Source organism: Ursus americanus, chromosome 23 (assembly GCF_024610735.1).
Source record: "Ursus americanus isolate L20-20 chromosome 23, mUrsAme1.1.p, whole genome shotgun sequence".
NCBI classification, from domain to species: domain Eukaryota; kingdom Metazoa; phylum Chordata; class Mammalia; order Carnivora; family Ursidae; genus Ursus; species Ursus americanus.
This window is the reverse complement of record NC_142149.1, coordinates 14,463,136-14,482,956: the sequence shown is the minus strand read 5'-3', so window position 1 is coordinate 14,482,956 and position 19,821 is coordinate 14,463,136. Positions and strand designations below refer to the sequence as shown.

Here is a 19,821-nt window from a genome sequence, read left to right as displayed (position 1 = left end):
ATACTATTTCCTGGGCACCATCATGGGTGGGGGGAAGGAGCGTGGCTCTGTTAGGGGAGGGGGCCCCGACCCCTGACCTCACCTGGCATCTTGGACTCCAGCTAAGAAGTTGGAGCTGTAACCTTAAAAATAAAACTGCCCGTTATTTTACCGGCAGAAGACCGGTTAATTCGGGAAGAATTAGAGAACAGCACCGCCAAAGGAGCTCGAGAAAACCAGAGGCACCGCCACAAATCGGAGGACCGGCTCCTTGATAGAGGAAAGGGGAACGTTGGGAAGGCTGCTGTAAGCACAAAAGTCCGTGGGAGTAAAGTGGGATTTGGAAGTATGGTGGCTTCTCATTGGCTAAGTTGTGAGTGTCTCTCATTGGCTGGGCTGTTGCCAGGGCAGGAGGAAAGCCTTTCATCTCCCTGCCAGATAGTAAAATGGTAGCCACCTGTGAGGTCCCTTTTCCTATTGGGTCTGCAATTGATGAGGAGTGGTGGAGCCTGAGAGCTCCCCCAGCTGAACCTCCCGACTCCGTTTTAGTGAGGCTTCCCTTTATTAATTTTCAGAATCCAAGCCTCCTTTTGGAGGGGGGCAGGAGAGAGCCAGACTGGGCCAGAAAGGGAGTTGGGGCCCTCCTTATCTTGCTCTCTACCCACCCTGAGGCTCCCCAAGTCTTCCCCATTTGGCTCCAACCCCACCAACCCTTCTTGGTTCTTGCAGCCCTCAGACCCCGTCAACCTCTGCATGTGGAGGTGTGGAAGGAAGAGGCCTACATGAGAGGCACTGGGGGGGGGGAGGTTTATTATAAGAACTGTACAAAGGAGTCTGCCTGCCAGCCTGGCTTGGGTCTGTTCCCACTCAGATAGAGTGGCAATGGGTGTGGGTGTGCAGGGGAGGGGGCCACAGGCAGGGGAGGCTCTGCAGTCTGTATGCAGTCCAGTGGTGAGTATCCAGTCCAACAGATGCTGAGGCTCTTGGGGCCATCCCAGTTTGGGGCCCCAGTCTGAGGGAAGGGCAGGGGGCAGGGTGCTGGTCAGGGAGGAGGCTGCCCTCTCTAGGACGCATCTTCTGAAGGTAGAAGCGGAACGGTTGCAGGAAGGTAGAAGGAGTAGGGCCTCCGTCCACAGAGGACACAGGCAAGAGACAGGGAGTGGGGCTAGGGCAATGGGTGTGATGAAAGGAAGAGGAGGAAGTGACAATGGGTGGCCAGGGGCCAGAGAGTAGCACAGACAGAAAGGAAGGCTCCAGCCTGTGGGCACACACGCACAGGCACACACACACACAGACACACACCCATACCCACACCCACACCCACATTGTTTTGGAGGTTTTGCTGCTTCCTGAGTTTTAATCAAACTGTTCACAAGAAACAAGAAAGAGAAGAGGAACTAAGGTCAATGGGGACTCAACGTGCAAACCTTACCACGCATGTTCACACTCATCCACACGCTCACAGCACAGGCACACCCCATGGACAGGCCTGCATTGGAGAGACACACACACACACACACCAGTCAGACTACAAGGGCACGCTGACACAATACACACACGCAAGGCAGGACACGGTGCTTTGTGGACTTGAACACACACACAGCTGTACACACAGGCGTGAAGCAGATACAAGGCACACACACAAGCGAGCAAATCCAGTGACATCTGAGCAGGTGTCTCACTGCCTCCTCTGAGCTCAGCCTCCGTCTGTTCTCCGGGAGCCAGAAGAGGCCTGGCACGGCCATGCCCAGACCAGTGGTGCCAACAAAGATGCTGCCCGGCGTGCCAGGCAGCAGGAAGTTGGAAGGTTGGGCCTGAGCCAGGTGAGCTGCATGTCCCAGTGTTGAAATCTCTAACATGGGCTCAAGGACAACACTGTGAGGATCACTTTGGCGGGGAGTGGAGAGAAGGATGAGGAGGGAGGAAGAGATGGGTGTGGTGGGGGATGAGGGGATCTGGAGGCTGGGTGAGGCTACAGGGAGGCCTGTGGTGCTAACGGGGGAGGGAGGGAACAGAAATCTACCTCCTGAGCTCCAGGGTCCCTGCCCCCGCCCCAGGTCTGGGCTCTCAGGCCCAGGAAGCCTCCAGAGCGGTGATGCGGCTGGCGGGACCCCACCCATACCGACCCTCCAAACTTCCTAGAAGATAATTCTCAAGTGTAATCCTCCCTCCTGCTCCTCCCCCAGGGGCCAGCCAGGGGAGCCAGGGGCTGCACAATGGACGAAGCGGGACATGGTTTCGGGGGGCCACAACCCCAACTGGATGTATCAGGTTCCAGTGGCCAATCGGACTTGGGGAACCACTTCTGGACCAGTGACGTTTCTCTTCTCCAGGGAATTCATGAGCTGGCAGGACGAAGCTGTATCCCAGTCAGGGGAGGGCTGGTAGGTCCTGGGTCAGGTGTCTGCTCTCACTGAGGTTAAGACATCTTTATCCGGGAGAGGCCTGGGGGGCCTGAGCCACTTCCTGGGGAGAGGCCTGTAGCTCTTAAGACTCTGGTGGCAGGAGGGCAGCTCATCCCTCCACTGTAGGCTGGCTCCTCCGCCACATGGGGAACAGAGATTTCTGATATTCCGACCTCCCCCAAGAGGAGAGGCAGCAGGGCCCATGAGGAGGTGAGAGCAACTTCAAATGAGAAAGCACGGAAGTGGCGGGGAGCCTCAGGCCCAGGGTGGAGCCTCCGAGGACAATTCCCATGTTCCATGGCCTGGGTGTCAGCCCCAGCGTGGCCACATCCTGTCCCGGACAGTGAGCCAATCGCTGCAGACTCAAAGCCTGCTCCCTCAGCAGGCAGGCACCTTGAGGGAGTTTTGGGGGGGCCGTGCCAGGCTCAGCTGGCCACCTCACCACTGCTACTAGACAAGAGACTCTTTGACCCCCGGACGCACTGTCTGCCCCGGGGGTGGGGAGGGAGGGAGGGCAGCATCCGAGGGGCTGATGGGCGTGAGCCCGATGGCGGGTCCGGAGTCCCCCGTTGAGCCCCTTTCCTCCCTCGTGCTCGGCACGCTACTGTTCCCATTCTCGGGGCCGTACATCTTGCTCATGGTGGTGGCGATCAGGCCCTCCTTCTCTGGGCCGCCGTCCCCACTGCCATCCTGGCTGTGGCGGTACATGTAGGACGCCTGCTTCACTGTGCGCTGGAGCAGGTGCCGGCGGTAGGCCCTCTGGATCTTGATGGCACACACCTCCTCATGCTTCCTCTTGAGGGTGGTGGTGATGGGCTCGTAGGAGACCTTGGAGGGGTTGGCGGCCATGAACTTCTCCTCCATGGTCTCCTTAAGAGCATCCATTTCCCCAGAGTCGCCCAGGACCTCCTTGGTGAGGGCAAAGAGGATGTCCAGGCAGTGGATTTTGTCCCCCGGGACCATGGGCAGGTCCAGCGTGATGAGCTTGATCTTGTTGGGCTTGGCGATCCTCAGTGGCTCCTGCAGGGTGTCCACGAAGTCTGAGAGGCGGCTGTAGGCAATGAACTGCGTGGCGTCGGGGTCGAACTTCTCCCATGTCTCATAGAACATCTCGAAGTCGTCCTCGCCAAGGGGCTCACTGCTCTCCTCGGTGGCCACGTTGAAGTTCTCCAGGATGATGGCGATGTACATGTTGACCACGATGAGGAAGGAGATGATGATATAGCTGCAGAAGAAGCAGATGCCAATGGAGGGGTTGCCACAGTCGCCCCTCACGCTGGTGCCCGGGTTCTCGAGTGTTGGGTCACAGTCGGGGGGCCCGCTGTTGAGGATGGGGTTGAGGAGCCCGTCCCAGCCGGCCGACGTGGTGATCTCGAAGAGGCAGATGATGCTATTGCCAAAGGTCTCGAAGTTGAACATGTCATCGATGCCCGACTCCTTCTTGACGTAGGCAAAGTTGGACATGCCGAAGATGGAGTAGATAAACATGACCAGGAAGAGGAGAAGGCCGATGTTGAAGAGGGCAGGCAGGGACATCATGAGGGCAAAGAGCAGAGTCCGGATGCCCTTGGCCCCACGGATCAACCGCAGGACACGCCCGATCCGGGCCAGGCGAATCACTCGGAACAGTGTGGGTGACACGAAGTATTTCTGGATCAGATCGGAGAGCGCGAGGCCTGCAGGGAGCAAGTGTGAGGACTGCTGTCCTTGGGGGTGGGAGGCGGGGTCAGGGAGCGGGGAGGGGGGGCATGCGGGGCTCAAGGGGGGCCTGGCCTGGTGTGCTCCTCCCCAGAAGAGAGCGGGAGCAGCACAGTCCAAGGGCCTGACCCATGAGGCTGGGCTCCCCCAGGGTTCTGGGGTCGAGGGCTACGCTCTGCCCTGACACAGCTGGGAGGAGGTGAGAGATGCCCAAGCTGATGGGGTTGAGGGTAAGCTGACTCTCAAGGCTGTTCATAGATGCCCCAGATGAGACAGAGAGGGAGCACAGCTGTGTGTGTGACTCTGTGCATGACTTGTTTGTGATTCAGTTTCCTCATCTGTAAAGCAGAGGTGGTAACAGTACCTACCTCCTGGACACCAGAGTGCCCGGCAAATAGTAATGATCAGTAAATGGTTGGTTGCTATCCTAATTACACACACGTCTGTGCACTTCTGTGTATGTGGATACCGGAACCATCTTACGTCTTCTAGTAGGCACACGGGCACCCCAGTGTGCCGCTACTGGTCAGGCACATGTTCCTGGAAGTGTATTCGTGGGTGTGCAGGTGACAGACTGCCCGTGAGCCCGGCCCGTGTGCCTTCTGTGTATTAAGTGTGAATGCCAGCTGCATATGCACACGTGTCCGTGTAAATGTGTGTGTGAGCTGCCCAGGGGCAAGAGCGGGTGTGTGAACGCAAGGCCGGGAGCAACGGGCCTTCCTGAATGCGTCCGCCCGGCTGGCCCCGCTCACCCACGATGGACAGGATGACGACCACGAAGTCGAAGATGTTCCAGCCGACGGTGAAGTAGTACTGGCGCAGGGCGAGCATCTTGAGCACGCACTCCCCGGTGAAGATGATGATGAAGACCATGTTGATGTTGTACAGGATGTCCACCTTGAGCTGGCTCTGGTCGTCTGTCTCCACCATCATGGTGACCATGTTGAGGCAGATCAGGATCATGATGGTGATGTCAAACGCCTGCTTAGTCACGCAGTCGTACACCATGCCCTGGATCTTGTTCTGCAGGTGGGGAGGGGTGCAGGGGTACAGGTGGGTGGATGTGGGGGGCGGTGGTCAGGACCCACACAGGATGTGGACAGGCAGGAGACACAGGGTGACACAACAGCATGACAGAGAGAGAGAGAGGAGATGTCAGGGCTTGTGGTAGAGTCAGCCATGGCAGGGAGGGGACACTCATCTGGAGAGGCCATTCTGGGGGGTCCATGGGCTTCTTCCTCACTCTAGGACCCTTCCTCCCATCAAGGTCCCCTGGCAACCTCTCATCCTTCTCCTGAAGTCATTGCTCACTGGGGAGGGTGTCTGGACATCCTCTTCTTCCTGCTTCTAGGGCCCTCCCACTTCCAGAGGCCACCCGCCGAAGGGGTGGGTGGACATTAGGGGGCCGTGCAGGGCCACATGAAGGGCAAGCCAGCACCTAGGATTTATCAGGCCACTACTGCTCCCACACATGGTGCCTCTGTGCAGTTACAAAGAGGCAGGTTTCCCCGGCAGTGAGCCCAGCTTCCCTGCGGGTGGACCCGGCCTCACGCCAGGGACACTGTCCGGTGGGTACAGTGCAGCCTGGATTTTGCCCCCATCAGCGCCCTTGGGCAGGAGGTTCATCCGGGCTGTAGGAGGAGGGGCTCAGAGGGCCAGTACCTGGGGCCGGGGAATTGGCTTTTGAGGCTTCTTGGAGCCAAGCTTCTTCATGGCATTGTAGTATTTCTTCTGTTCCTCCGTCATGAAGATGTCTTTCCCTCCCAAGTACAGTGGGATGATGCCTGTAAGGTTGGAGGCCCCTCTTCTCTGCCTCCAGGACTTCCCCACCCCAGGCACCACCCTTAAAACAGTCCCCACACCACCAGGGGGACCTGGAGGGACCAGAGATGGGGGCTGAGGGAGGGAGGAAGGGGAAGGGGGACCATAGGGTCCAGAGAAAGGAGGGAGGGGAGTGGAGCGATGGACAGAGTCTGGAAGAGGACCAGCACTGGCTCATAGCCTGTTTGGAGCCACTTTCCATCAATATCTTGTTGGGTCCTCTGAATGACCCAGCCGGGTAGGCAGCACCAACCTTGTTTCTTAATAAGGTAACCAAGGTTCACAGAGGCTGAGTCACTTTCTCAAAGTCGCCGGGAGGATCTGAACCCCGGCTTGCTGCCTCAATCATGCCACCAGCCACAGCACAGTAGGTGCTGAGGCGGCACGTGGGAATGTAGGAAGGGATGGGTGAGTGAAGGGAGGGAGGATGGAGCCCAGGGAAGGTGGGTGGATACTCATCTTCTTCTTCTGCTGGTTGAAATTGTCAATGATGACGCCGATAAAGAGGTTGAGGGTGAAGAAGGACCCAAAGATGATGAAGATGACAAAATAGAGGTACATGTAGATGTTCACCTCATACTGGGGCTGTTCTTCCTTCTGCGGAGGCCACAGAACAGGATGGGATGGGATGGGACGGGACGGGACGGGACGGGATGGGATGGGATGGGATGGGGATGGGACCGGATGGGATGGGGATGGGACAGAGGGGATGGGATGAGATGGGGATGGGAGGGGATGGAATGGGTAGGGGATGGGGAGGGGACTGGATGGGATGGGATGGGACAGGACAGGATGGGATGGGATGAGATGGGGATGGGATAGGATGGGGTTGGGATGGGATGGGATGGGATGGAGAGGTTGGGGGGGATATGTTGGCTGCTCCCTGCTCCCCATCTCACTGTGGGCAGGAAGGGCCAGGGGCCCAGAGGTGGACCCCTCCACCCTCAGACTGCCGAGTTTGGGGGCTCCTGAGGAGGCGGTATTGGGCTGGGGATAGGCAGAATTGCCATTGTGTCTCTGGTCTGCATCCTCTCCCCCGGCTCGCTCACCAACCACATCTCGGCGAGCCCCACTCACCTCCCGGGAGTCCACAGCTGCATACATAATGTCCATCCAGCCCTTGAAGGTGGCCTGGGAGAATGTGGTTGGGTGTGAGGAGAGGGCTGCTTCCCATTTCCACCATCCATGAGTCTCCCTCCTCACCCCAGCCTGGTCCTCCCCAGAGCCCCACGGGGCAGGCATCAAATAGAGACCAAAGAGGTCTAGATACTACCTCAGGGTCCCACAGCACTGGGAGCGGGGTGGGTGGCCTCCTCACAAGGAGTAGCAGTGGGTTCAGCACTTCCATCCCAGTTTTTAGCAAGGGCAGCAGGTTACACTTACCACCTGCAAGAGGGAGAGGTAGCCTAGACCCACGTTGTCATAGTTGACCTTGACGTTGAGCCAGCGGACCTGGCCGGTGTGCATCAGGCTCTCACACTCGGACTTGTTGTTGACCTCGGAGATGTCGAACCTCTCAGAGGTGGTGGTGTTGATGCAGTAGTAGAACTTGCCAGCAAACAGGTTGACGCCCATGATGCTGAAGATGAGCCAGAAGATGAGGCAGACAAGCAGCACGTTCATGATGGAGGGGATGGCCCCCAAGAGGGCGTTCACCACCACCTGGGGGTCCGGGGGGGTGGGGTCATTGCCAGATCTTTACCCAGGCTCCTTTGGGACAGGGCTCCCCACCTGTACTAACAAGGGGGCCAGACAGGGCTGGACATTGTTATTCAGGGAAGGCTCCCTGGAGGAGGGTCACTCTGAGCCAGGCCTGGGGAGAAGTCTGCTGGGCTCTATGTTGGGGGTGGGGTGGGGAAGTGAGGAGTAGGGCTAGGGGAGCTGCTGGCCTAGTGGTTGAAGAGGGCTCTCTGCTTGGCTGGAGCCGTCAGCCCAGAGTTGGGGCACTAGGCTTCTCTGGAAGCAGCCTGGCCACGGGTCACTAGGCAGGAGACAAACACTCCTTCCTCGGCCCCCATAGGAAACTCAGCCCCCGTGACCCGGCCCCCTGCTCATCTGCTCCCAGCATTAGAAACACAGATACAGAGAAGAAGCCATCGGCATCTTCAAAGCAGCAGAACCCCGAGACTAGAGCCCTGTGCCCCACTCCCCAGGCCTGGCCGCACAGGCCAACTTCACTCTGTCAGGCTGGGCGAAATCTGAGAATTGTCCTTTTCTGAGGAGAAACTGTTTCATGACCTCCAGACAGAGTGGGTGGCACAGACCTGGTGATGCCTGGGGTAGCTCTATTCTTGGCTGGGGCACCAGCCAGCTGCACGAGCAGGTCATTTCCCCTCAGGGAGCAGGGGTCCCTTGTTCTGGGGGTGGGAGGACCCAGCATTGGCTGGCCCCTTGCATGAACAGGAGGGAGCCACTCAGGCTGAGTGCCCTGCTGGCCTGTGACCAGCTGCTTCATGGACGTCCGTCCCTCCGAGTGGGTCTTGTTCCCAACAGACCTCTCTTGGCTGGGGAAGTCCCAATTGTCTAGGCCAAACCTTCTATTATTTACTGTCACTTTTGTTCTCAAGGGCCTGAGGGAAGGGTGGGCAGGCTCAGAGCCCAGGCACAGGACCTGCCAGCTCATCCAGGTTTCAGAGCCCTGGCGGGCCCGGGTCTGAGGCCGGGGAGGGACACCTATACACCCATAGGCCTGCCTGCCTTCTTCCTCCCTCCCTGCCCCGGTGCCCTCATGGTCCCTCCTGAGAGCTGATGCAGCCTCTGCTGCCCCCCAGCGGTGGCAGGGATGAGCCAAGGAGGGGCTGAGGGCCGGAAGGGGCATTTGGGTGGTGTGGAAGGATGTCTGGGGGCCTTCAGATCTGGCCTTCCCCGGGGCTCAGAGTCCGAGACCTCTCCCCCCCCCCCCAGTGGTGGCTGGAGTACAGAACTGCGCCCCCTGCACCTTGCCTTGTGGTAGCTGCTCCCCCAATCCCTAGCCCTCCTCAGAGCCCCCTTCGGCACCCACCCTCATGCCCTCAAATCGGGACAGCGCCCTCAGGGGACGTAGCGCCCTCAGCGTCCGCAGGGATTTGATGGGTCCCAGCTCCGAGTAGCCCAGCCAGTTGGCCACCAGACTGATGATGGAGACCTGCAGAGGGAGGGTGGGCTGGTCAGGGCGGGCGGGGCCTCAGGGCCAGGGCGCTCTGGATCTGGCCGCAGGGCAGACTCACGTCCACGATGAGGAAGTCGAGCCAGCACCAGGCGTTGGTGAAGTACACCTTGAAGCCGTAGGCCACCCACTTGAGCAGCATCTCCAGGATGAAGACGTAGGTGAATACCTTGTCCGCGTACTCCAGGATGGTGCGGATGACTCGTCGCTGCTCGATGTAGATGTCCTCGAAGGCCTAGGGACGCCAGCACGGCCGGGGGTGGCCGGGGCCCAGGGAGGCCGGGGCCGCCCCCAGGTCCCCCACCCTGCCTGCTGCTGCTGCTTCCCAGGCGTCCGGCACCGGCACCGGGGTCAGGCCAGGGGCAGGCTGTTGGTTTCTCTCAGACTCCCCGGGGCCCATGGGAGCTAGCGAGTTTCCTCAGGGGGAGCAGCCCCTCAGCAGCCGTTCCCCAGGGACACTCAGTCATTTGTTGGGGGTCTGCACAGTGACACATCTTCAACCCTGACCCCCCAAGTCAACATTCCCAGGGCCTTCCCGCCTCTGCCCTGGCTGGCACCTGTCGCTGGGGGTGCCCACACGGTCGGACCCCGCCTGTGGCTTTAAGAAAATGAACACTCTCTATGTCATATCCTGCAACCACAAGTGAGCCCCTTTAGGATTCTCTGGGGTCGAGACTGCCCAGGCCTCATCCCTCCCATAGTATGGAAAGGAGGGGGCCCTGGGAGGCCCTCCTTTGGGCCTGGCACCTGCCTCTGCCCACGCCCATCCCCCGGGAGACACTTACCAAGGCTCCACTGCTGAGCAGGATCATGAAGACGATGAAGGTCTCGAACCAGTTGTGCTCGACAATCTTAAAGCAGGCCCTGCGGAGTGTCCACCACATCTTCCCACGGCCCTGGGAGATGTCCACGTAGAGGAAAGGGCAGCGTTGCACGCAGGCTGGGGGAGGGAAGGGGCAAGGGCACCACATCACAGGACTGGGGGCTGCCTCCAGACATGCGGTCAGCTTGTTCCCACCACCTTCCTGGGATCGGCTGACCCCCACCTTCCCCATCTCTCCCACGCAGCCTTCACGCTGCCCAGCCCAGGCCCTGGGGGCAAAAGTGTGTCCTCAGGGCTCGCTCCTGAAGGGCTGGGCTGGCCCCTCTCTGCGGATGAAGCCGAGGAGGGTAACAATCTTAGAGCAGCCATTCCCAAGCACTGGCCATTTCCAAGCACCGGGTCACACTCAGGGCCCTGTGGCGATTCCGCACGGCAGTCCTCAGGGGCCAGTGCTGCACCCACCGCACCCGCTTGAGGCTCAGGGGGTCAGGGGCTAGGAGGCACCCGGGCTCTGGCACCCCTCTCTGGGGCTGTATTCCCCCCAGGGTGTGTTAGGGCCGAGCAGCATGGGCGGGGGGGGCGGGGGTGGGGAGGGGGCGAGGGGAGGCTCTGCATGTTCCGTGATGCATGTGATCCTGAGATGTCTTGAGGATGCTGCTGCCCCCCACCGGCCCTGGCATGGTCTGTCCCTTCCAGGGCTGCTGGGCTGGGGGAGGCACCAGGTGAGGTGGTGGGGGTGCACGCACATGGGCTCGCCCTCACCCTCTGTGAAGCACTCCTCAGGCTGCTCCCCGTCAGGGTTCTCTTCAGCCTGCTCCTCGGGGTCCTCCTCGGGGGGCTTATAGTCGGCGGTGCTGCAGACGGAGGAGTTCCCATCGAGGGGCTGAGGTGGCTTCTGCAGGGGACCACAGGGTCACATGAGCCCTGGGTCCTCCCACCAGGTGAACGGAGGTCAGGATGGGAGACCAGAAGGGAAAAGAGAAAGAGGGGGTGGAGCTGACCTACTCATTCATTCATTCCCTGAGCCCAGGATTATGGAGCCAGCACTGTGGCCTAGCAGGAGAACCACAGTGAACAAGGCAGTGGTGGTCCTGCCCTCACGGCACTTCGATTTGGAAGGGGGCAGGGCCGAGGCCTAGGAAGGGGTGATGAGGGCACAAAGAGGCAGGCGAGGGCCTCAGGTAAGGGAAGAGGCTGGGGGGTGGCTGAGCCAGGCTGGGGGTCCTGAGAAGCGTGGGGTGGGGGCAGCAGAGTAACAAGAGGCCTGAAGGGACTTTTGAGGGGGCATGAACGGGGTCAGAATGGAGCTGGGGCTGCCATAGCTCGCAGGGGATGGCACACAGTGTCCTCAAGGTCTGAGCCTTCCCATGCCCAGGGTCTGCTGGGCTGAGGAGCCCAGAAAGAATAGAAAACTTTCCCCAGCAGAAGCTCCAGCCTCGGGCCAAGGGAACCAGATGGGAGTGGGGCAGGATGGTGGAGGCTGGTGCTGGCCTGGCCAGGCCTCCCCCACCTCTTGCTGGTACTGTCCCAAGCCAGGTTCCTGGCCCTAGCTTCCCTCTTCAAGGGGACCCCTTCATGGCTGGAGTTGAGGTCCCTGAAGGGGAAGAGGGAGAGAGCAGCTTGGGGGGCAGCCTTTGGATCCAGAATGGTCATCAGAAAACTATGGAGGTCCCCTTGTGCCCAGTTGACAGAAAGGGAAACCGAGGCAGGCATTAGGTCAGCCAGGGCACCCAGTAAGCCACCTGCCCTGCCTGTGTGGCCCAACTCCCACAATCCCCCTTGGAGTCTTGTTTGTCCCCCTGAGAGTCCCCAGAGCCTTGGCCCTGGGTGCTCTCCAGCCCTCCCCTACCCTCGCTCCTCATACCGAGGTCGGTGCCACATTTCCCTGGGTATTTATAGCTTGGCAGGCACTCAGCCCCCTGGTAAGTCAGCGTGACACATATCTGGGGGGAATAAGGAGTCAAGAGCTTTCAGGGCAAAGTTCTTTGAGACTCTAGTGCCCAGCCAGGCCCAGGGCCGATAGGGTGGAGATGGGCAGGGGGCCCTGCCCTACCTGATGTGCCAGCCATTCTCTCGCCAGAGCTGGAGGATGGGTTGCGGGGCTCAGAGTCCACTCCCCTGAGAGGCTCAGGCTGAGCTTCTGGGGGTGACTACCAGTCCCTCTGTCAACCTTGCAGGAAAGAGGCAGGAGGAGTGGGCATCTCCTGGGTGGGTGGGTCAGGGCTAGTGGTGAGACTGCCCAGCTCTCTGCTCTCCTTGTACCCAACCTCATTGGCCCCCCAAACTTCCTCGCCCCTCAGAGTCCCCAGCCCAGACCTAGCACTTTGGCCCACGCTGGGAGCTTGGGACCGGCCCCAGTGGGATAGTGGGAGGGACTTCAAGCCCAGAGGGGGATTAAGAGAGGCCTCTTGGGTCCCAACCCTGGAGCTAAGGTGCCACAGGTAGGAACATCCTGTCCAAGAGCACCACCTGCTGGTGAGAGGGGGCCCAGGTGGAGGTGCGGAGCTGTAGAGAAGGGACACTGGTGAAGGCCAGGCAGGGCCCATCAGGATAATCACCAGCCACCAGGCACAGAGACCCTTCTGTGTGCTTATACACAGCATCTCACCTAGTGCTCCTGACCATGCCCTGAGGTAGGTGCCCTTACCCCCATATTACAGATGGAGAAACTGAGGCTCAGGATTTGTGCCTTGTCCAGGGTCATGCAAAAATTTGAAGCCATGTCTATCTGACCCTCGGCCCCCTCAAGCCGGGCCCTGTGATAGGCTCACCTTGCCATCCTCAGGCTCTGAGAAAGTGTCAGTCTCCTCCTCCGTGGGCATCTCCAGGTCGGACTCCTCGGAAGCGATGGGCACGTGAATGGTCAGGTAGGGGTTGTTGATGAAGTTGAGGTGGTCCAGCTCGATGCTGGGGGGAGAGCCGTCAACCAGGCCCATGTGGTTCAGGATGTGATTGTCCTTCTTCAGGTCCTTGTCGCCCTCCTCAGGTGGCGGCTCCTTCTTCTCGTCCTCTGGGGCACTCTCCCCGGCCTCCCCGGGCTCCCCGGGCTCCCCGAGGCTGAGCGTGATCTCCTTGGGGCTCAGGATCTTGCCGTGCAGCAGTCCCAGGAGAAAGGCTTTGGCGAAGCCGATACCCCACTTGATGCGCCCGATGGCGATCTGCAGGTTGTTCATCTCGCCGTCCTCATCTGAGGCGGCCAGGCTGTCGGCGCTGAAGGAGCTCAACAGCAGGGCCAAGAAGAGGTTCAGCACCTGGGGAGCGGGGGTTGGGAGGAACCTCAGCTCAGCCTCGGGGCCCCGCGGGTGCCACCTTCAGCCAGCTTGAGGGGCCTCAGGCCTCCACATCAGATCTACCACGCGTGGGGCATTTAAAAGGATATCACCTAATGGGATCCTCACAACCGCTCAGGGAGGTGGAGTGTTGCTATCACCCCCACTTTGCAGAAAAAGAAGCCGAGGCTTAGGCACATGATAGGAGTCTGCAAGACCATGGCAGAGGCAGGGTTTGGGGAGGCCCCCTGGGTGACAGGGACTCTTTCCAGGACTCTGCCCTCCACCTCCGCGGCTGGGGAAGGCAGAACAAAGAACAGGGCTCACATCTCTGAGTTTCCAGGACTTATTGGGACCCTGAATTTGTGAGCCTTCTCTTCCTGTCTGTTAATGGAACCTGTGCTCCCCGGTGCTCAGATGCACGTACCCTATTGCTCTGGGAGGGGCATTTGGCCTACTGCTATTCGCCCCCTTTTCTCTCCTCAGGATTCCCTGCTCCACCTGGTTCTCTTCCCATTTCCCTACTGGAAGACTTAAGGGGTTACTGGTCTACCCCTCCAGTCTCCAGCTTTAGTTTCCAGAGACAGACATTTGCTGAGCCTCTCCCACTGTGGTGTCAGGGAGCTCCAAACTAGTAGAGACATTTAATCAGATACAATGCAGTGGGTTTGCATGGCAGTAGAGACTGGAGTGGGGTGCACAGTCTTTGAAACCATGCTGCTTGGCCTTGAACCCCAGTTTACTAGCGATGTGTCCTGAGGCACATCATATCACCGCTCTGTGCCTCAGTTTCCTCATGGGTATAATGGGGATGATTCCAGTACCCACCTCCTTGCATTGTTGTGAGGATTAAAAGATCAATACAAGTAGAGCACACAGTAGGCACTCAAAACATATTGCTGTTATGTGTGCAAGGACAGACGGTACAAGGTACAGGGAAGAGTATGATTAACTCTGAGCCCAGCTCAGCATTTTATTAATAAGGAAACTGAGTCCCAGAGAGGTAGAGGGAAGTGCCTGGTGACATACAGCACCATCAGGACCAGAATCCAGGTGTCCAGTCATTGCATAACTTTAGAGGACATCATTCATTTAGACTACAATGTGAATGGCAGCCTCAGAGGTTGTGCAGCGTGGTGGCTCTACCTTCCACCAATCTGTCTCCCCTTCCCTCAGGGAACGAGGAGAAAGGTGAAATCCAGGTGGGGTGGGGGGTCCTGGCAACTGTCAGCCCAGAGGCAGGGCCGGGTCTTACTCTGGCCATGGTAGATCTGATCTGGAAGCCTGAGGCCCCTCAAGCTGGCTGGGCCAGGGCTGGGAGTGTGAGTGAACATGAAGGAGTAGGGGAGCCTGTACATGTCCACCCTTGTGCTGACTTCTCCATGAGCCCCCCACGGCCTGGCTTTCATGGGGGGTCCTCCAAGGTCTTTTTATCATCACCTTAGCTACCACGTTAGCATAATATATTTGAAGTGTGTGTGTGTATATATATATATATATATATACACTTCGGGAGAAGGTGCTGGGGGGTTCCTCCCCATCTCTCTGCCCTCTAGCTACTTTTCTTCCTTTGCCCCCAGACAACATTTATTGGTCTTTCTTTCCCTTTGTCGGGGGGAGGCATCCAGTTGCCAGAAACACATCTGAGATGGGAATTAGCTGCTCTCTAGGTCAGCAGGGTTTGCACACGGCTCCTGCCTGGGACAGAAATAGCTGCCTCAGGCAAGGCGTGGGGAGGAGGACTGGAGGGAAGGGGGATGGTCATCATGTTCCCCCAGGGGCTCTGAGGGGTGGGTTACCTATGCCCTCGTCATTTCCTCTGCTTCACAGTAACCCAGAGGAAGTGCCCAAGTGCCACGATGCAGGGGACATGGGGCCCCACACTCCCTGGCAGGATGCCTCAGTGCCCTCTGGCAGACACCAGCTTGCACGAGGCCTGGGCTGGGGGGGGGAGGGGTGCGGGTGGTGGGCGGGGACAGTGCCCAAGGAGCTGCCGATGCCTCCTCCCCGGGCTGCCTGGCTCCCTCTGAGCAAAGCGACAGAGCGAGAGAGCAGCAGAACTAGGCTGGGAAAGAGTATCAGTGGTGCGTGTGTGCATGTGTGCTTGTGTGTGTGTGCGCGGGGTGACACGCATATGTGACGGGCACACAGAGGCAGTGAGGGGTTCCAGACTCCGGAGCAAGACTGCTTGGGTTCCGATCGTGTGCAGGTTGCTAGCTTCCCTCCCTGAGCCTTTGCTTCCTCCTCTACAGAATAGCGATGAAACAGCAGGTCCCCACCGGGCGGTGGTAAGCATTAAGACATAAATTCACAGAAAGTGCTAGAATGGTGGACAAATGCACATAGAGGTCGGGTGTCACCATCGTTACCACCTGTGTTGACACTGTCATTCTCACCACCGCTGCTATTACTGATGCTGTTACTGGCGTGACGCAGACCCAGGTTCTAGTCTGGGCTCAGTCTCACCCTAGCTGTGTGGTTCCGGGCAGTGGCTCCTCGGAGCACGGTGCCGACGTGACCTACCTCCCAGGGCTGTGCAGAGCATTAAAGCCCTTTGCGCAGGGACGGGCGCATGGCAGGAGCCCAGTCCTCGGGGAGGGTGGCGGTGACACCTATGGTGGGGACCTGAACCACCACTCCCTGCTCCCCCGGCCTTGTAGACCAGGTGCTTTGCTGAGCGCTCAGACCATGTGCTGAATTGGGTCACCACCATTACCATCCCCATTTTCTGCATGAGAAAAATTGAGGCTAGAGAGGGTTAAATAACTTCTGTCAGTAAGTGGCAAAGCAGGGGCTTGCAATGTTTTTGAGTTTACACATGTGCAGAGGGAAACCCACTGCAGACCCTTATTGTCATGCTGGGCCCTTAAACTTACCTTCACAAACTTCTACTCAGAGCTAGCTACCCACCCCAATTCCACCCCGAAGTTCTGCTGGGGCATCTTCTCTCTCTCTCCCCATGTCCCGACCTCTCCCAGGGACAACCAGCTGGGGTTCTCCTGCCTAGCTGTCCCTGGGGGCTCAGGACCTCTACCCACAGTCTCTACCTCAGTGGAGGTGACACCCCTCCCCGCCAGCCCGCTCCTGCCCCCAGCTGGAGCTCAGCGATATCTGAGAAGGGCTGACCCAGCAGCCCAAGGATTCCACCGGCCTTTGCGGAACGTGGAGATGTGCGTCTTCCCACCCCCCTGTTGCCCAGGGCAGCGTCAGCCAGGGCAGGGGGCAGCTGGGCACAGAGTTCCTGGCAGGAGTGCCGCCCACCCTGAGCAGGGCAAGGGTTGTGGGAGTCAGGATGCAGACGCCACCCCGGGCCACAGCCACAGAAATGATGGTCAGCGTGACCGTGGCCTGCACCCCTACTCCTCATGGGCCCCCCTGCAGCTCCACCCTTGCACCAGCCCCACAGGGAAGCCCTGAGCCACAGAAAGGGGCAGGATGAAGGCAGTTTATGCCATCTCTGGATTCTCCCCACTCCTGGGGCCCAATTCCAGGAATGGAGGAGAGTGAGAGAGGGCCAGGAGGCCCGGGAGTGCTGGTGCCAACCCTGCGTGCCGCCTTCCCGCACCCAGCTGACCACAGAGCAGTCGCTTGTTCAAGGTCACACAGATGACAACAGAGCTGGGCCTGCAGCGTGGGTCTGGCTGACTCCAGTTATCACGTTACTTTGCCCCAAACACTAGGTTTCAATGGTACTACGCACGGTGTCATCTCTGGACCAGCAACAGCTGTCCTGGTTAGAAATGCAGATTCCCAGGCCCTGGCCCCAAGCTGCTGAATCAGAGACTCTGCAGATGTAGGGCCAGGAATCCATCTGGGTTTTAAACTTCCAGGTGATTCTCAAGCAGGTTAAACCATATAAAATTGGGTTTTTGAGTGGGGGAGTTAGAATACAGTCCTGCGTCAATGATTTCACCCAGTTTAACCACCTGGGACAAAGGCCCTTGAAGGAAGGCCCGATGTAAAGGACATAATTGAATGGGACATGTTTTGGATGCTTGGGTTTCCTGGCGGTGGGCGGCGGCGGGGGGGCACCCAGCCAGCCTAACTCACCACTAGGTTGCCGATGACCATGACCATGAGGAAGACCGTGAGGCACATGGCCTGGCCGGCCACCTCCATGCAGTCCCACATGGTCTCGATCCACTCCCCGCACAGGATGCGGAAGACGATGAGGAAGGAGTGGAAGAAGTCGTTCATGTGCCAGCGGGGCAGGCTGCAGTCGGCCGCGATCTTGCACACGCACTCCTTGTAGCTCTTGCCGAACAGCTGCATGCCCACGACGGCGAAGATGAACACGATGATGGCCAGCACCAGCGTCAGGTTGCCCAGCGCGCCCACCGAGTTGCCGATGATCTTGATGAGCATGTTCAGCGTCGGCCACGACTTGGCCAGCTTGAAGACCCGCAGCTGCCGGGGGGCGGGGGGCAGGGGGAGCGCGGGGGCCAGTGAGGCCCAGGGCCCCCCCAACTCCAGGCCAACCCGAGGGAGCCCCATCCTTGGGAGAAAGACCTCTGCAGAACAACTCGAATCCCCACCCCATGAGCGATCCGAGGCCTCAGTCTGCCGCTCTGTTAAATGGGAAGACTCCTATCCGACCACCTCATCCTCTTCGTGTGTTCACAAGAAAAAGAATCCTTATCTCTTAAAGATACAAACTGAAGTATTTACAAGTGACACTCTATGTCAGGATTCGCTTTAACAGGCTCCCCCCATAAAAAGTAGGGGACAGATGGAACGAGAACCACAGAACGTTGATGGCTGGTGGAGTGGGCGATAGGTACGCAGAGATTCAGTAAGAATAAAAGTGATCCTATGGGGTGGTGGAAAGGATACTAAACCCGACTCCTGATCCCACTACTAACGAGCTTCCTGAGCCCCAGCCTTCAGGTCTGCAATATGGTGCCTGCTCCACTGTCACCCAAGGTCACTAAGGAGTCAAGTCCAAATGTCAGTTCCTGAGCTACCATTTCAGCCCCCCGGCAACGCTATGTGATAAGGGAGGGGCTCTCTTTCTCCCCATTTCGAGGAAGGAAGGTTCTGAGTGGCGGAGTGGCGTGCACAAGTGGCTTCTTGGGGATCTCCCCTCCCATTCTCTGCGTACCCGCATCCCGCCCCTCCTCAGCCGGGCCCCGGGGCCTCACGCACCAGTCGGAAGGAGCGGAGCACGGACAGCCCTTGCACGTTGGCCAGGCCCAGTTCCACCAGGCTGAGGGTGACGATGATACTGTCGAAGATGTTCCAGCCCTGCTGGAAGTACTCATAGGGGTCCATGGCGATGACCTTCAGTACCATCTCTGCTGTGAAGATGCCGGTGAAGACCTGTGGGATGGAGTTGGGGGCCAGTCTACGTCACAGAGCCTTGGGGAGCGCAGGGCCGTGGGAGTCCCCCCTGACCCCCACCTCCTGACAGAGCCCGCAGGGCCTGAGGGGAGGGGTCGGAGCCCTGAGCAAGGGCAGGCAGTGGTGCCCACGGGCCACGTGTGTGCGTGCATGAGTGAAGAGGGGAATGGCCCTGCCGCAGGGCACAGTGGGTACCACCCTGAGAGAGACCTGAACCCATCCCCTTCTGGCTTTGTGCCCTTGGGCTAGTCACTTCACTTCTTGGGGCCTCACCCCAATCATAATATTTAGCACTCATACAGCACTTTGTGGCTCACGTGATGACCTCACTGGGATGCCAATTTCTACACAGTTGCGAGTGATGGTCACTTGCCCAAGAGATGAGAACGTTGAGGCTCCGAGAGATAAGGGGCATGTGCTCGCTCATGCCACCCGTATGGGAATAAGTCAGACCTCAAACCCAGGTCTTGGGGTGCTTAAATCAGTCTTCCTGTCTCTACACCATACCTTCTCTACCCTGATTGGCAGGGGTCCCAGAACTCAGCAAACCTTGGTGGACTCAGAAGTCTAGGGTAGGCGTCAAAAGGGGGCAAGGTCAAGGATCCAGGAGAAGGCCAGAGCTGCCCTCCACAAACCGGGCACAGGGGTGTAAACGCTGCCTAGCCTCCAAAAGCTCCCTGGGCACAGCCCCCCTCCTGCTGGGCACCAGCTGCCCTGGTCCACAGCCTGACCGGGCACATGCTGAACCCCACCCAGGAGCTGTCCTGGGTCATAGCAGGTGCCCAGACGGCAGTAGAGTGCGGGCAGGGGGTGGGCAGGGGGTGGGCAGGTGGCAGGCCGGGCCCATCACGCACAGCCCAGCAGCTGCACTGCAAGTCTAGGGCACACCCTTGCCCCTCCAGCCCAGCCTGGCATGGCTGCCCCAGACATCTCCGTGGGATAGAAGTGCCTGCCTCGCAGGTTGGGAGTCCAGGGTCTGATGCCCATGCCACCTACATCGTCCTCGTACGGCCACAGGCCCCCAAATCTTATTCTCCTTGGGCTCTCCTCACCCTCAGGGTAGGGGGAACACCGCCCTTTTGCCATCTGGAAACATTTCTAAGGGAATGAGGAAGGGCGGGGCAGGGCTGGAGGATGAGGCGGCTTTTTCCCTTTGTCAGGCTTCACCGGGGCTGGAAACGAGGTGATAATGCTCCTAATGGGCAGGGATAAGCAGGCGGATCAGTGCGTGTCAACAATAGCGGGGCAGGAAAGGCCTGCTGGGAGCTGGTCTGGCCACACTGGAGAAATGGTAATGGGCCGGGGGCTGGGGTTGGGGACTGTGCCCTGGGGGGGGGGGAG

General features: G+C 59.1%; 1 protein-coding gene across 3 annotated transcripts in view; it reads right to left on the bottom strand.

The window, feature by feature from the left end:
* Positions 1-769: 769 nt before the first annotated feature.
* SCN4A (sodium voltage-gated channel alpha subunit 4) overlaps positions 770-19,821 on the bottom strand; it is a 43,307-nt gene continuing 24,255 nt past the window's right edge. For all 3 annotated transcript variants that reach the window (XM_087854219.1, XM_087854217.1, XM_087854218.1), the window contains exons 13-25: positions 18,286-18,459; positions 17,191-17,547; positions 12,643-13,122; positions 10,634-10,766; positions 9,834-9,988; positions 9,110-9,283; positions 8,905-9,027; positions 7,287-7,565; positions 6,981-7,034; positions 6,363-6,500; positions 5,745-5,849; positions 4,835-5,105; positions 770-4,060 (exon numbers count right to left, since the gene is read on the bottom strand). In XM_087854219.1, coding sequence (XP_087710345.1) covers positions 2,835-4,060; positions 4,835-5,105; positions 5,745-5,849; positions 6,363-6,500; positions 6,981-7,034; positions 7,287-7,565; positions 8,905-9,027; positions 9,110-9,283; positions 9,834-9,988; positions 10,634-10,766; positions 12,643-13,122; positions 17,191-17,547; positions 18,286-18,459 — 3,669 coding nt within the window. In that variant the 3' untranslated portion in view covers positions 770-2,834. The remainder of the gene's footprint in view (positions 4,061-4,834; positions 5,106-5,744; positions 5,850-6,362; positions 6,501-6,980; positions 7,035-7,286; positions 7,566-8,904; positions 9,028-9,109; positions 9,284-9,833; positions 9,989-10,633; positions 10,767-12,642; positions 13,123-17,190; positions 17,548-18,285; positions 18,460-19,821) is intronic.